The sequence below is a fragment of the Podarcis melisellensis genome (genome assembly GCF_964234715.1).
Source record: "Podarcis melisellensis genome assembly, chromosome: 2".
Lineage (NCBI taxonomy): Eukaryota > Metazoa > Chordata > Lepidosauria > Squamata > Lacertidae > Podarcis > Podarcis melisellensis.
This window is the reverse complement of record NC_138529.1, coordinates 56,998,153-57,013,033: the sequence shown is the minus strand read 5'-3', so window position 1 is coordinate 57,013,033 and position 14,881 is coordinate 56,998,153. Positions and strand designations below refer to the sequence as shown.

Here is a 14,881-nt window from a genome sequence, read left to right as displayed (position 1 = left end):
TTTAAAGACCTGTATCCATTAAAACTGAAGAAGCAGAAATCCAGCTCTAGGGATGTGGGAACTGCTTCCTGACTCCAAATTCAACTAATCCAAGTCTTTTCTTTTTGGAAACAGCCTGGCCTACTCATCCACAGAAAGAAGAACCACCCAGTATTCTGGACTACTGGATCACAACACACTGGGAGAATCTAATACATTCACAGATGCATGTTCACTGTTCTAAATATTCTAAATTCACGATGCTAAGCTTTTAAATATTTGCTTCTGCCAATTACTTATTTAGGCACTTATGGAAGCACTGCTTTGCTTAACATTAGCAAATTAAATTGTCTGACCTTTCGTACACCTTATTCGCATGACAGCCTCAAAACCAATCTTCCGAGTCAAGTATCGTTTCAGCTCTTTTTGTAGTTTTTCCACCAGAAGAGGATTGTGTTGTTGATGGTAAGATTGATAGTAATAGACACTACCAGCTGAATACCTCGATATACAACCTAAAAATAAAAACCCAAGGATAAATTGAAGGAACTAACTACAGTCAACACAATAAATACAATCTAACATTGTTAGTATTGGGAGATGCACTAACAGTATTGGGAGAAAGTATGTGCCAGGGTATTTTAAAATATTGCAGAAATGTTACAGTAAGCCCACAACTTATGCACATTTAATTTGTGCACATTCAGCTTATTGTATTAAAATTTAACTTTCTATACTCCAACTGGAACCCAGCATTAAGATTCAGTTTTTACTATTTAAAATGTATTGTTAAAACTATCATGCTGATTTCTTTTCCTTTTCACACAAATGTGAAAATACCTTACTCACCTAATGAAGCCAAGTCAGAGTACTGCCCGCTAAGGAGGAACAGGTCAACTGCAACCTGCTGTCCAGAACAGTCCAAGGCCAACTTTTTATAGAAGTCAGTAGATGGTGTAAGATGGATATCCTGGTGAAAAAGTCAAAATGATAGAACTTCAAAATACACATTTCTGCTGTTCTCCATAAACTCGTGTGGACTGAAGCAGTAGCTCAACTTATCCGTAAAAGAGACTGGGCATGGGTTCAAAACGGTCTTTTGAGGGATGCCGTTGCAGCCAATAAGACAAGTTAAATTGAGGGTTACTTAAAGAATACATAGAAAGCAGCTTTTGCTAACCTTTGCAGCAGCTTTTTGGTTAGGCTCTTCCCGAGGTTTGAGAGCACCCACTCCTACAGTTGGAAGTTGTGTCTGGAAGACAGAAATCCGACCACCGGTGGGGGACATCAATTTAAAGGCAGCCTGTAGTGCGGGTCCCAGAGCACTCTGAGTTTCCAGGGAGTTAGTAAACATTTGAGGCAAAGTTTTCAATAAATCTTGAATTAGCTGGGGGGGGGGGGGAATAAGAGCATTAGAATATTAAAAAGACATGTCTCCCATAGAATTCAAAATTTCATTAGAAGCATTCATAAAAGACATTTTGTTAGCAAATAGTAAGCCTTGCCATTTTATAGCAACTGGTCTCTGAAGATTCCCAACCCACCCAACCCCTTCCAAGATACACATTCTTTCAAAATCAAACATAACCCCACAAATTCAATGAACTGTCCTTTCTATCTTTCACATACTTGTCCAAAAATGTGGTCCCAAACCTCCAGCCCATTACCATCCTTGCCTCCCTGAATATAATTTCAAGATAGACTAAAAGAAGCTTCAATATCTGCAACACAGGTGGGTGGTTGGATAAACAGAATTTGGGATTCTTTTTTTGCGGGGGGCGGGGGCGGGGAACCTTAGTTATTGTGCCTATAGCGTGTTCACCAAGGGTATGAGCTTAAAAGTAATGCTAAATTCCTGAAGCGGAATCTCATATAGAAACACTTTAATAAGGATTTAAAGTCCTCTTGATTAGTATTACAAAGTATCTGTGCTTTAAAACAGTCTTGCAACTCCAGTAATATGCCTTATATCCTACCTATTCACATGCAACCACACATGGAACTTTGCTTTGCATCAGACTACAGTGATACCTTGGGTTACATCCGCTTCAGGTTACAGACTCCACTAACCCAGAAATAGTACCTCGAGTTAAGAACTTTGCTTCAGAATGAGAACAGAAATGATGCTCCGGTGGTATGGCGGCAGCAGGAGGCCCCATTAGCTAAAGTGGTGCTTCAGGTTAAGAACAGTTTCAGGTTAAGAACGGACCTCCAGAACGAATTATGTACTTAACCTGAGGTACCACTGTATATGGCAGCATAATCTAATAAAACTAAAGACTTGGATATTTTGGGAAACACTAATACCAAATGATTTGATAATTTGGAAAGCACCTGTTTATAGCATATTTGGTTTCTTCTAGAAAAAGGGAATCTATACCAAATACATATGAAGCATAAAGGAAATGTTTTTTAAAAACATTACTTTGAAGATAAAGATTGGACACCACTGATTTAAAAGGATTTCAAATTGAACATGTTCAAGTATAACTGTTAAAGTTTCAGAAGTCAGCTCCCCCCCCACTCCCTCAAATTCAGATTAGCGGTTTTATCATTTATTCTGTTCTTAGAAGAGATGTTGCCTAGTCAGTTGGCAAAGAACTTTGCACTGTACATATTTGCGCAACCAATCAACTGGAGTGGGCAAAAAACTTTAGCTCATAGCCTTATAAGGGCTAGGGGGAAATGATCAAAAGGACAGAGTTAAATGACATTTGTTTTAAACATATACTTGCATAATGACTTCATAGTATTAATCTTACCTCTTTACTTTCATTTAAGTTTACTAGTAGGTTTTCCGGCATTGGGATAAACACTTCTGCAAGAAAAACAAAAATGCGATGAAAGCTCTCTGAATCAGTTTGACTTGTTTAAGCAGTATTCTTAAATATTCCCCACATCTACGAAATGCATTAAGTGCTTGTAAAGCATTCTCTTCATAATAGTCCAGGCAGGTGGGAAGGAGATAACAGACTCTTTCACAGCAACAGACACTTCAGTCAAGGATATGGTATGCAACTGGACATCTTTAGACTGTCCACTGAGAAAAATGCTTTAGAAGAACTGGTTGGTTTAGCTGCTTTAGCAATTCTCTCTCTCTCTCTCTCTCTCTCTCTCTCTCTCTCTCTCTCTCTCACACACACACACACACACACACACACACACACAAGGCACCTCTGCAAGAAAATGAAAAGTTGGTTTTACTGCCAAGTTCCATTCTTGTATGTCAGCAGGAAACAGTTAACCCATTCTCCAGTCAAAGGCAAGACCAACAACTTTGATGTCCCTTCCAAGAGGAATGAATGACCCCCAACAATTAGAAAGCCCAGGTAAAAAGTTGTTTAAAGAACACAGAAATGGATAAAAATGAAGAAGCAAAAGCCTTGAGAGTGGCAAGTGAGGTGCTCCATCCCATTCTTGTCAAAAAGGTGGTTTGACCCATACTGAAAAAGGCAGCTTCTGAGGTGGCAATGGCACAAGGATGTCCCATGTGCTGACTCAGGCAGCCTTTTCAGGAAGCAGCAGTGCCTCAATTTTCCCTTTATTGGGGTAGACAAATGACAGGAGAGAGTCAATAAAGTTGCCCTTTCTTTTGAAAGGGGCTGTAATATCTGAGAAACCAAGTGAATGAGCAGCCTTCCTACACCTCTACAGCGGCAGGTCTATTACACCAGTTCTGATTCTAGGAATCACAAAGCATACTTCATAAAAGCATACTTCATAAATCAAATGCTACAGATTATTTCTACTTACCTTCAATATCTGAAACTATCAACATCTGGGGCTGAGAGAGACCTTCCTGAAGGCTATAGAAATGGATTGTGCTGTCAAATGTTATAAAGCCTATTTTTGTTCTAGTGTTTCCTGGAAGTCTGAAAATTAAACATAGAAACTTGGTATCATGTTTAATAAGGCCCTAAGTGCACATTTATGTCAGATAGATGTATTTTCTTTGGGAATAAATGTTTGTAATGCATTACCCTTTGGTTAATGCTTCATTTTTCTTGCAAACAGCTATCAAAATGTCATTCAGGGTGGCAGCATTCAATGTAGTAGATTAAAACCTTATGCTGATTTTATTAAGGTAACAAAAACATATCACCATGCAATGCTCCATGTTAAGGAAAAATAATCTTGCAAGAAGAAAAAATCTGGAATGGGTTGGATCCAGGTTAGGGTTATTTCAAGCATATCTCAAATGCACTGTAGGTTCTATAAAGATTTCATCTGTTACACCAATATATTTACATTTGTTTACTGAAAAAACAATACAAAAGCACAATGTTCCTAATCAGAATGCCTCTACAAAGTACCTGCATTCGTTATTTGCGTGAATGTGCTTCTTGAATATATTCTTTTGAAATCCAGTACAGTACCACAAGAAACTAAAGTCCTTTAGTTGCTTTAATGAAAAGAAATACATTGCAGCAAATTGGGGGTTTTAATACAATGAGCTTGAGAATGTAAATTGTTTTGGTGATGAATACAAATTTGGTACCTGAAATTCACAGTAAGTGCGTAGGGTGCTTATTATGAAAATGGCAGCTTGAAATAACACCAATTGATTTTTTTCCAGGTTTGGCACATGAAAGGATTGGACCAAACATGACAGTGACATGAACATTAAAAACTATATGGACAGAGTGAAAATATGTGCAGGACTTACAAATCTAGATTGTCCAACACGGTCTTGCATACAGTGTTCAAGTATCCTGTTTCTATTGCATTATGTGACACATCAAACACAAAGAGGTACACAGGAGGCTGAGGTGGACGTAGCTGAAAAAGAAACAGTTACCTTAGTTTAAATTTCTAAACCCTGTCACAACACTACTCCTAGTTGATTTTAAATTAAAATTAGAAGCACAATTGGACAAGGTAGGTTTTTGCTGGAGGGGGGGAGGGGACAAACTGAGAACAACCAGGCATTGTGTGTTTTCATCCATCACTTGAAATATACATGCCAGGAATGGAATGTGGGAGTGGAAACCAAATTTCTCACACATTTGGAATACTCATTATCCCATGTCCTGTCCCAATCATGTCCAAGGTTTCAAATATGTTTTGAAATTCTGAGGCTAGTCTCAAGGAACAACAAGCAGTTGTTCTTTGAAGAAAATATATTATGGATCATCTTTTCCTTAGAAGGCACAATACACATGGCTTGTCTTCCTGACTCATCGCTGGGTTAAGTTCATTATGTGACAATGAGGGACAGAGCCTTCCCCATTGTGGTACCAGATCTCTGGAATGTCAGAGTCAATACACATTTACCGAGGCTTTTTGAAGTTTTAAAGTTGATTAGTATCCAACCTGTTCTGCTTGCCATTGTTTTTATGTACGAATTTGTTGTTTTATCCTTCACTGCATTATAATGAATTTGCTTCATTTTGTCTTTGTATGACACCCTGTTATCTCAATTGCTGAAGGGTGGTCTGGAAGCATTTTAAAACATGTAATGGTGGGGTGTCTTGGGTGTTTTCTCTACTAAAAATTAACATCTTTATTTGAGAGGATTTTCATTCTTTTCCTTGGTGTCATATTAAGACAGAGAAAGGCTATGCCTGATAACCAAGCCAGATAGACTTATGGGTCACAATTCTATTATGGAAGTCGAACAGAGTAAATACAACCAGTCTATTGCATTTATAGGCAATAGGCTTGTAATTTTACAAAAAAAAAAAGCTGTATTCAGTGGGCAGCATCCATGGGATAGATTTGGTGTGCTGCATGTTCTCCAGGGCTAATCTGTGCTTCCTTCTGCACACACACACACACACACACACACACACAGAGATGGGAGGAGCCGTTCCTGATGTCAAGGACACCACCAGGGAACAGCATTCAACATGGTGTGAATGCTATAGTCAAAGAAAAATGGGTAATCCCTCATTACTGAAAACATAAGCACTTATGCTTATGCTTGGCACTGTGAGGATCACAGCCATTTCTCCTAGACTAATACAGTGCAATATAATCAAAATGAGAACTATATTGAGATAGCAACTTTTTCCTAAAGCAGTACACTTACCTTGATTTACTTTTGTATTTTTATTATTTATAAATTGCATTTTACATGTTTTGCCAGATCATTTACATGCAAAACAGCTATTTTTTAAAATAAAAAAAATACAACCCCCCACCCACCCCTTAAGGGATGCGGATGGCGCTGTGGGTTAAACTACAGAGCCTAGGACTTGCCAATCAGAAGGTCGGTGGTTCGAATCCCCACGACGGGGTGAGCTTCTGTTGCTCAGTCCCTGCTCCTGCCAACCTAGCAGTTTGAAAGCACGTCAAAGTGCAAGTAGATAAATAGGTACCGCTCCAGCGGGAAGGTAAACGGTGTTTCTGTGTGCTGCTCTGGTTCGCCAGAAGTGGCTCAGTCATGCTGGCCACATGACCTGGAAGCTGTACACCGGCTCCCTTGGCCAATAAAGCGAGATGAGCGCTGCAACCCCAGAGTCGGTCACGACTGGACCTAATGGTCAGGGGTCCCTTTACCTTTACCTACCCCTTGAAGACAGGCGTTCCCTTGATTTGTTTTTAAACCCATTTGGAAAAGGCTGTCATATCAAAAATGTCTTCAGTTGACTCCCAAAGTACAGATAGTGGACACCTGTTGTACCTTAAGAAGGATGCTTTTCCACAGAACAGGGGTAGTCACTTTGAAAGCCCTGCTTTGCAGGTAAACGACAGGGAAGGGAATAAGGTCTTCTACTGAACAGAAGCTGTTTTTTATTGGGTTATTATAGCAGGCAGCTAGCTTGGGTAAAGGACCTCACCATATATTCAGAAGGAGCCATAAACTCAATTGTGGCATTTTGAACTTCAGGTCTTTTATGAGGTTCTCCATAAACTCTTGTCACAGGATTGTACATAAATTCTTCAGGAACTGCAAGAGGGGGGGAAATATAGTGCTTTACTACAAGATACAAGCATTCTAGGGATTGAATATTCTAGATATAGTCGTACACCTAGCATTCCCTCGGGTTATCACATAAAATTTATCCCCCTAACATGTTACATCCTCAAGCACTAAACCCTTGAAAGAGCTAGCAATTGATACAATTATGTCCCAACATATAGCAGGTATCTGATGTCAATACAGTTGATGCTTTTAGTGGATTTATGCTCATTTGACAAAGAAAACTCACCATCATTCACTCTGTAACATAAATTGCACTTCCATCTCCTTTGGTCAAGAAAGCTGACAAAAGGATTGATGTATGTCCTACAGCTACGACACCTCACAATTGTACTGGAGGTTACCACAGGCAATTGCTGGAAAAGAGGAATGCTTTTGTAAGTCATGTGTTGGGAATGCACTAGCCACCTTGAGTAATTTGGGTGCCTACCTCTGGCCCAGATGTAAACAGATATGGTACAATGGTCTAAGCACTAGCGTCTCTGTCAGCTGAAGGTGGGTTTCCACATGTGTGATAACAACAATTATTTTAACTGCGACCCAGTGTTTTATTTGACACTGAGACATACATGAATCATGCTCTGTGGTGGGAAATGGTTTTGCAAGACCACCATATTATGTTAAATCACCAGTTTTACAAGCAAACAATTATCTTAAGTGACAATGCACAAATTTTATTGCTGCAGTAAAATGGAAGCAGAAGGACTATTAGGGTTGTTCCTAATGGTACAACTTAGCTTGTCCCACAGAACTTCCTTTCCCTCTCCTTCCTAACCCCCATCAACTGCTGCAGAGGGTTTGAAAAACCCCAGAGCAAACTGGGACAGTTGTAGGAGGAGGAGAGGGAAGGGAAATTCCATTGCAAGAGGATGTTGTTCCACTGGTGCAATGATTTTGCAGGATACAATCAAAATTGCGTCTAAATAACTTTTATCAGGAAGTGTTGTTTAGTTGAGGCCACTAGTCCCCTTACCAGCATATTCTTAAACTGGAGTATTAAACTTAATCCTGTAAGGTCACATTCAAATGTACATTTACATAAAAAGTAAACCCATTATAAGAAAACAGGGTAGAGTGGCTGTCTACTATGATAACAACCGATGCCACAATCATTTCCCACTAGGATCAAGTAGTTATTCCCCAGCCTAGAAACCCTCTACCTATTTGCAAACAGCAACCTATTCACAGCAGGTTAAAAATCAGGGAAAGGCGGATTTTGAATGCACTCTTTGCTTTAAAGATTAGCAACTGAAATATCTGTTAAGAATAAACCTAACACCATGCGGCTTTTGAAGGCTTCAGTACTGAATGATGCACAAAGTTACTACCACAAGGGTATAGATAAGATGTTGAAGAATGGGAAGGTCTCCATTAACAAAGCTCCTTTCAAGTGGGGCTCTGAAATGTCATCTTGCAGGAAATGTTATTTTTCTAGGGCAAGGCTAACAAAACTGTTTATACTGGCTGCAGTCATATGATCTTCTAAAACAATGGTTTGGGGAATTTTGACCACACTCTTCCTTCCCTTGGACATAGGGCCTAATTCCTTACTTTCTGTATTGAACCAAACCACAAGCTGCAGTGCCACCCAAACCACTGAACCGTCGCTTTGGGTGATATTGCGTAAAAGGATCTATCCTGGTTTGCAATCCCGATTTGCAGGTACTGGCCACACCATTTGATTCAAGCCCTAAAGAAGAAATGGGATGTGGGGGGGAAATGCATGTGCACAGCGCTCACACTCCATCCTCCAAATATTGTTTAGAGGATTATTTGAATGCTTTCTTCTGAAAGCCAACTCCCCATCACTCAGAGTTTTACATAACGTATCATACCGATAGGTCTTTGAAAGGATGAAGCAGGAGCCCCAAAGGAAGTTTGGCTTTGTTCAGTAAGGCCTGAGTTTGAGGAATGTTAGTCAAGGTACATCGGAATAACCTACATGAGGGACAAACAGTGAAAGTCACTATTAATTGCATGCATCCCCCCTTCCTGATCAGGACAGATGGTTTTCCTTATGACCCTCTCTTACGTAAAGTTTCAGTGAAGCAATAAACTCAGATTCAGTTTTATGCGGTGTGACAACCACCAACAAATGCAAAATCTAAATATAGTTTATAATACCCCAGGTGAAACCCACAGGGACACACTCTGAAGAGGGTATCTACAGAAGTGTTCTTCTGTTTACTATTAATCCTACTTGAAAAGCAATCACAGGCTACATGCCAGCTATCAACTAAGCTCCCAACAGAAGACAGACACACCTTCAGGACATATGAAAGTGAAGAGTCTTCCTTCCCCCAACCCTCAAAATAAATATTTTTTAAATTGGCCTTACTCTGGATTACAGTTGACCTTCTGGATATCTTCGTGCAAGTTCGGAATAGGTGCTTGCAAAGGGGTTGCAGGGAGAATATTTCTGTCTTGAAGAAGATTAATAGGTCTTAATCCTTCTGGTTGAAGGCTCAGTCCACCCATAGATGCAGCTAAGGAATTTGCTCCCAGGCCAGGCTAATGAAAACAGAATTGCAAGGTTAGCCGTTTGAATCACCTTTAAAATTCATTCATATCAACTAGATGGAAGAATGCTATGTTTGCAGACCACTTGCACTAGAGCATTTAAGTAGAAGTTGATCTTGCCTAAAATGCTGTTTGAACTAAGAGCCAAACTGGACATGAAAAGCCTCATCTGATCTCTTTGTACTTTAAATAATTTTTGGAACACATATTTCAGACAATATTCTTCTACAATATCAAGCAACAATGCTTGATTGTTGATTATTAGAAAGGAATGCAGAAAAGACTGGTGGAAAAATAATGTACCCAGAATTCTCAATTGGTATAGATATTGGACTCACTAAAGCTCTCTGGAATAAAGAAGGCTGACTTTCAAAGTCAGCAATGTCTTTATGTAGATGTATTTATTAGTTCATTTTTTATTCTGTGTGCCCCCCCCCCAACAAATAGTGCTCAAGACAGCTCAATGAACTCCCAAGATAACTTACATAGTTAACATTTTAGTAAGATTTTAAAGATTTACTTGAGGAAACTGTGGTGATCCACCTGGATACTGCATTCTTGGTCCTGCAGATGGAGATGCATTCTGGTAGCCTGGTGGCAAGGTGGGATAAGCACTCCCAACATGTCTGTTTGTTTTAAGATTCTGAGGAGCAGAAGGGGGATGTGCAGTTGCTAAAAGAAGAATGTACTCATTAAAATGCAAGCAATAACACTAACATTCCAGTCGTAACAAAGTGGAACTCTCTTCATATTTTTTTTCTATATAGCAACCAATATGCACACCACTTTACACGTTCTTTAAAACTCTAGCTCAGTAATGAGGAACCTGCGACTGTGAGTCCAGATTTTGCTGGACTACAACTCCCGCCAGTTCCAGTCAGTATGGCCAATGGCCAAGGATGAGATACCCCCCCAGTCCAGCAACATCTGGAGGGCCACAAGCTCCCAATAATCAATACAATCCATACACTGCTGTAATTGAAGCAAAAACACTTTCTGAGTGAACAACTCTTCAGGATATGTGGTTTAAAGAAGACCTAAGGCTTGCATTGCAGCATGCACTTGGATAGGTCATACAGCAGCAACAATATCATTACAATCTAACATTAAACGGAACTGAAGTATTTCCATTTCTAACTTGCTAGTCTTAATTTAGGAATACTGTATATGGCCAGAGGGTTTTCATTAATTAGCCAATCAGGAAAAGGAAACATGTTTCAGCTCCTGATTTGCCAACAGCAGCTTAATGACTGTAGTTCTGCAAGTGTCAACTGATTCCATTTGCCTGTTTGTCTTCATGCTTTGTGTCCTCAAGCAGCACTAAGAGGTCTTAACTGTAATTTGCAATTTCCCCCTGTAGTCAAGACTTTATCATCTTGCCCAATATAACATGAGTTCAGTGAGTGACAATACTTTCAGGAATATTAATCTTACCTGTTAAATAATTAAAGGTTATTAAAATTAAAAGGAAGTCATTCAACTTAAAGTGGGCTTAGCTTTATACAATGTATAATCTACATATGTTATGTTCACTTTCTAGCTCTGGAAAATAAAAATGTATTCATAATATTTCTTACTGCCCTTCACCATAAGATCCCAAGGCAGATTACAATATAATCAAACAAGCCCAGTGGTTTCTACCATTACAAAAACAAGTAAAACAATTCCAAACAAAAGCAGCACAGTGTTCATTAAAAAATAGGCATGGCTAAAGAACAGAGGCCAAACTATTACAGACTCTTGCACCAGAAGGCTTATACATTTTTTCACCCAAAGTCTTACCTGTCACACCATTGCATGGATATTAAACAGGCCCATGTGTTTAGGTTCAGAATGTTTGAAACAGTTAACTCTCCATATATTTACATTTAAGCAATGGAAGAGGCAGGAAGCTGCTGTCATGAAGTAGAAATGAGATGGCTGATAAATTGAAGAAAGTATGTCTTACCCAAGAAGCCTCCTCCTTCTATTGTATCATAATTGTTCTGGACCAACAATCCATCACTGGCAGTGGATGCAGGATCACCTGCCAAGAAAGGCATCTGTTAAAAGCAAATGCTTAAATCTGGTACTTGTGTAGTTCTTGCTTATTGGTCATTTACCACTAAAAACAATTATGGATGATATGCAAAGGTTAAATGTTGTTAAGGTTAAATAACCCCCATTATGTACAGCTTTTCTCAGTCTGGAAAATAATTCTTCAGTCACCCTACATGACAATTCTACCCATTCAAACAGTACAATATCCACAATTCATCAGGCTACCTTTCTGCAGCATGCTTACATGAATGATGAGAGAAGGGATGTGTAGAAGTAACCTTTAACAGACTCGTTCTAAATGCACTTTCTGGTACAGAAACATGTAAATATAGAAATACACAGCTTGATAAAATTGGTGGCTACCCATTGGCCTCTGTTGTGCAGTACTGCAGAAGTAAGGTTAACAGTAGTCCTAAAAATCCAGTAAGGCATAAGCTTTTTGGCACGTAAAATAACACCCTGAGTTTAAGTCAGATCCTAAGGGATAACTATTTGAAAAGCAAAGCTGCTTAAGAGTATTCAAAGATACTTGCAGCCAGGATTTCATTATTCTGGCCTATTTTGAAAACAAAGGTGGCCTGTTCTTCCCTCCAGATTCCTTTGATTAGACTTGAACCAGATGAATATTTCTTATGTTAGAAAAATAAGAGTGAATTGGAAGTTATGAATGGATAAAGACTGCCACCTCAAGTTTACGATAAATCAATGCAATCCTATGCATGGTAACTCAATAGGGCTTACTCCCTAGTAACCATTTAGGATTTCAGAATCTTGCATAGATTTCCTTCCATATAATAATATTTTAATACATAAGCAACAACATCCAAGTTATAACATTCAAGATATAACAAGAGCTGAAAGAGCGTAGGGCAAGGCTATGGACAACATTAAAAGTAGAGATACCCAACCCTGATTTCTGCTGATTCCTTCCTCCCATGCCATGTGGGAGGGTCCCCTGACTGCTGTTGTCAATTGTCACTCCAGAGGTTGTTGAACTATAACGCCCATCAATCCCAGCCAACATGACCAATAGTAAGGGATTAGAGGAGCTGTAGTTTAACAACATCTGGAGGGCACAAGGTTGAGGAAAGCTAATTTATGTTCTAATTGAATTGCTAAGACTATACAGTACTTTTAGATTTTTAATGCCATCTTTAATCCCACCCATCCCCTACACACCTCTGGATCTATACACCTTTAAGAGCTTATACCTTTAAGAGCTTATACCTGTATAAATATATTATGGTGCAACAAGACTCTTGTTTTTGCTGTTTAATAGAGTAACACTGATACCCTACTAATCCTTAGTAATAACATTAAATAACATTTCCTTATTACAGGATAAATTCCTTACCTCCTTGTGTATTTGATGAATTCTGTAAAGCTTGGGGTGTCATGCTTGTTGGAGGAGCCATGGGCCGTGTAGAGGCTGGACTGCTAACTGGAGGAGGTCCTAAAGGAGGTCTAACTGGCGAATATGTTAGCTGATTACCTGGAAGAGGAACAGAACCTGCAAGAATCATCAGAACATAGAGTCAACATTGCTTCTGTTTTGTTTTATTTTTGTACAGAACCAACCAAGAGGGTTTAATAAGTGCATTAAATTTCTTCTACATGAGGGATATTTCAGGTGAACTTAATAAAATTCAAAGCCAAACTCATTCTACTCCCCTTTTCAATACAATCGGCATATTGATCCAAAGAGCAGGTGTAGGAATATGCACAGAAGTCTTCATTGGGCAGAATGGCCAGGGATGATGATGATGATAATAATAATAATAATAATAATAATAATAATAATAATAATAATAATAATATCGTGATAATATATCACTCACAATGCAATCATGTCATACAAAACTGCTAAGACAGGTTGAGGGAGTTCACTTAGAATGTTGGTGTTAATTAGTGTAGCGTGAATATTGTGAAATGTATTTGACTACCCACACCACTAGGTTTAGCCCTGTTCATTTTGTTTCATACAAGTGTAATAAATCACTCTGTAGGTAAGAGCTACACATGGTGTAACCCCCATCCATATGACACATTCTGTCTATAATGCCACAAGGTACAACATATACAATGATGTAGCAGGGATGAAATGTTCTCCCCACCCACCTTTTTCTCATACCAGCAACAATGAAGAATCTACTTGTCTGTTGCAAAATGCTTGCACTGCTGGAAGCATCATAATAGCACAATGTTGAATTTCACCCAGTGCTTATCTTAAAAAGGGTTTAGGGCTACGCTCATTTTCCTACTCATATTGAAATACTGCCCCTCCATGAGGCCAAACTTAGATACACAAAATGTTTAGAGGTATGTGTATCCCTGCATCCCCCCCGAAAAAAAGCACTGATTTCCACCCACATGAGAACATTTATTCGTTTTTCCAGAATTGATTGCTTTTAAGTACATCATTATTTCAAAAGTCTGGACTCAAGAATGCTCAAGATGAATGACAGTCAATATTCTTTGCTACTCCAGTTGCAGAAATATATTGGGAGAATTTATTTTCTTACCTGGCTTTGTATAGCTGTTTTGAACTGGAGGACCTCCAGCAGAAGAAACATGATAGCTTGCTGATGGATTTGTATTCCCTGATGAAGGTAACAATGGCTGAGTTGCCCCTGCATGAGCAAAATGGTTTGGCTGAGAGCCCATTGCTGGCTGAATTGAAGGAGCCTGTCCGTACTGCCAGTTTGAGTGTGCTGGGAGATTAACTCCAGAATGAAAGCTACCTGCAGAGCTTGATGCAGCAGCTGAGTTCTGCGATAGAGGAGGCATCTGGGCAACAGGTCCCTGTTGTGTTGTTGCTAGAGAAGCAGATCCAATAGGTGGACGATTAAGAGTCTGCCCAGGTCCCTGATAATTACTAAAAGGTGAAGCGTTCTGAGGTGCACCATAGTTATAGGGTCCAGAAGATGTATTCACCAGGTTCTTTGCAGGCGCTTGCTGAGAATACATGCCTGGGACAAAAGAATTGTATCCCTGTCCACCTGGTAAGCGTGATGAATTCACCATTGGGTTTTGTACAGGACCTGGGGAAGGAGGAAAATCATTGAATGAATGCTATATATTCTTGCCATTGAGGAATGCAAACATTTCAGGAACAGAAACTAAATTTTCCTGAAGATACAAGTTAAAGGCAGAGAGAAAGCCACAGGAAAAGCAGTAACTATATGCATTTTTTGCCGATTTGCTTCACATTAATTATAAAGCCCCCATATCATTGTTCACAATGGGGTATAATTCCATAAAAAGAACTACCGTATTTTTCGACCATAACACGCACGTAGTTTTTAGAGGAGGAAAATCCGTAGGCATGCCACCCGTAGGCATTCCCTCCGTAACACGCACAGACATTTCCCCTTACTTTTTAGGAGGAAAAAAGTGAGTGTTATGGTGGAAAAAATA

The 14,881-nt window shown here is 39.3% G+C and overlaps 1 protein-coding gene across 2 annotated transcripts in view; it reads right to left on the bottom strand.

Annotated features, from left to right (window-relative positions):
- The window catches only part of SEC24A (SEC24 homolog A, COPII coat complex component), a 34,586-nt gene that overhangs the window by 10,654 nt on the left and 9,051 nt on the right, over positions 1 to 14,881 (bottom strand). The window contains exons 2-15 of one of the 2 annotated variants that reach the window (XM_081893137.1): positions 13,987 to 14,505; positions 12,819 to 12,956; positions 11,373 to 11,450; positions 9,945 to 10,096; positions 9,243 to 9,415; positions 8,740 to 8,842; positions 7,134 to 7,260; positions 6,762 to 6,871; positions 4,646 to 4,758; positions 3,733 to 3,851; positions 2,742 to 2,797; positions 1,160 to 1,366; positions 829 to 949; positions 336 to 494 (exon numbers count right to left, since the gene is read on the bottom strand). In XM_081893137.1, the coding sequence (XP_081749263.1) occupies positions 336 to 494; positions 829 to 949; positions 1,160 to 1,366; positions 2,742 to 2,797; positions 3,733 to 3,851; positions 4,646 to 4,758; positions 6,762 to 6,871; positions 7,134 to 7,260; positions 8,740 to 8,842; positions 9,243 to 9,415; positions 9,945 to 10,096; positions 11,373 to 11,450; positions 12,819 to 12,956; positions 13,987 to 14,505 (2,175 nt within the window). Of the gene's footprint in view, positions 1 to 335; positions 495 to 828; positions 950 to 1,159; positions 1,367 to 2,741; positions 2,798 to 3,732; positions 3,852 to 4,645; positions 4,759 to 6,761; positions 6,872 to 7,133; positions 7,261 to 8,739; positions 8,843 to 9,242; positions 9,416 to 9,944; positions 10,097 to 11,372; positions 11,451 to 12,818; positions 12,975 to 13,986; positions 14,506 to 14,881 lie in introns of both variants that reach the window. The other variant, XM_081893136.1, reaches the window with a different exon arrangement.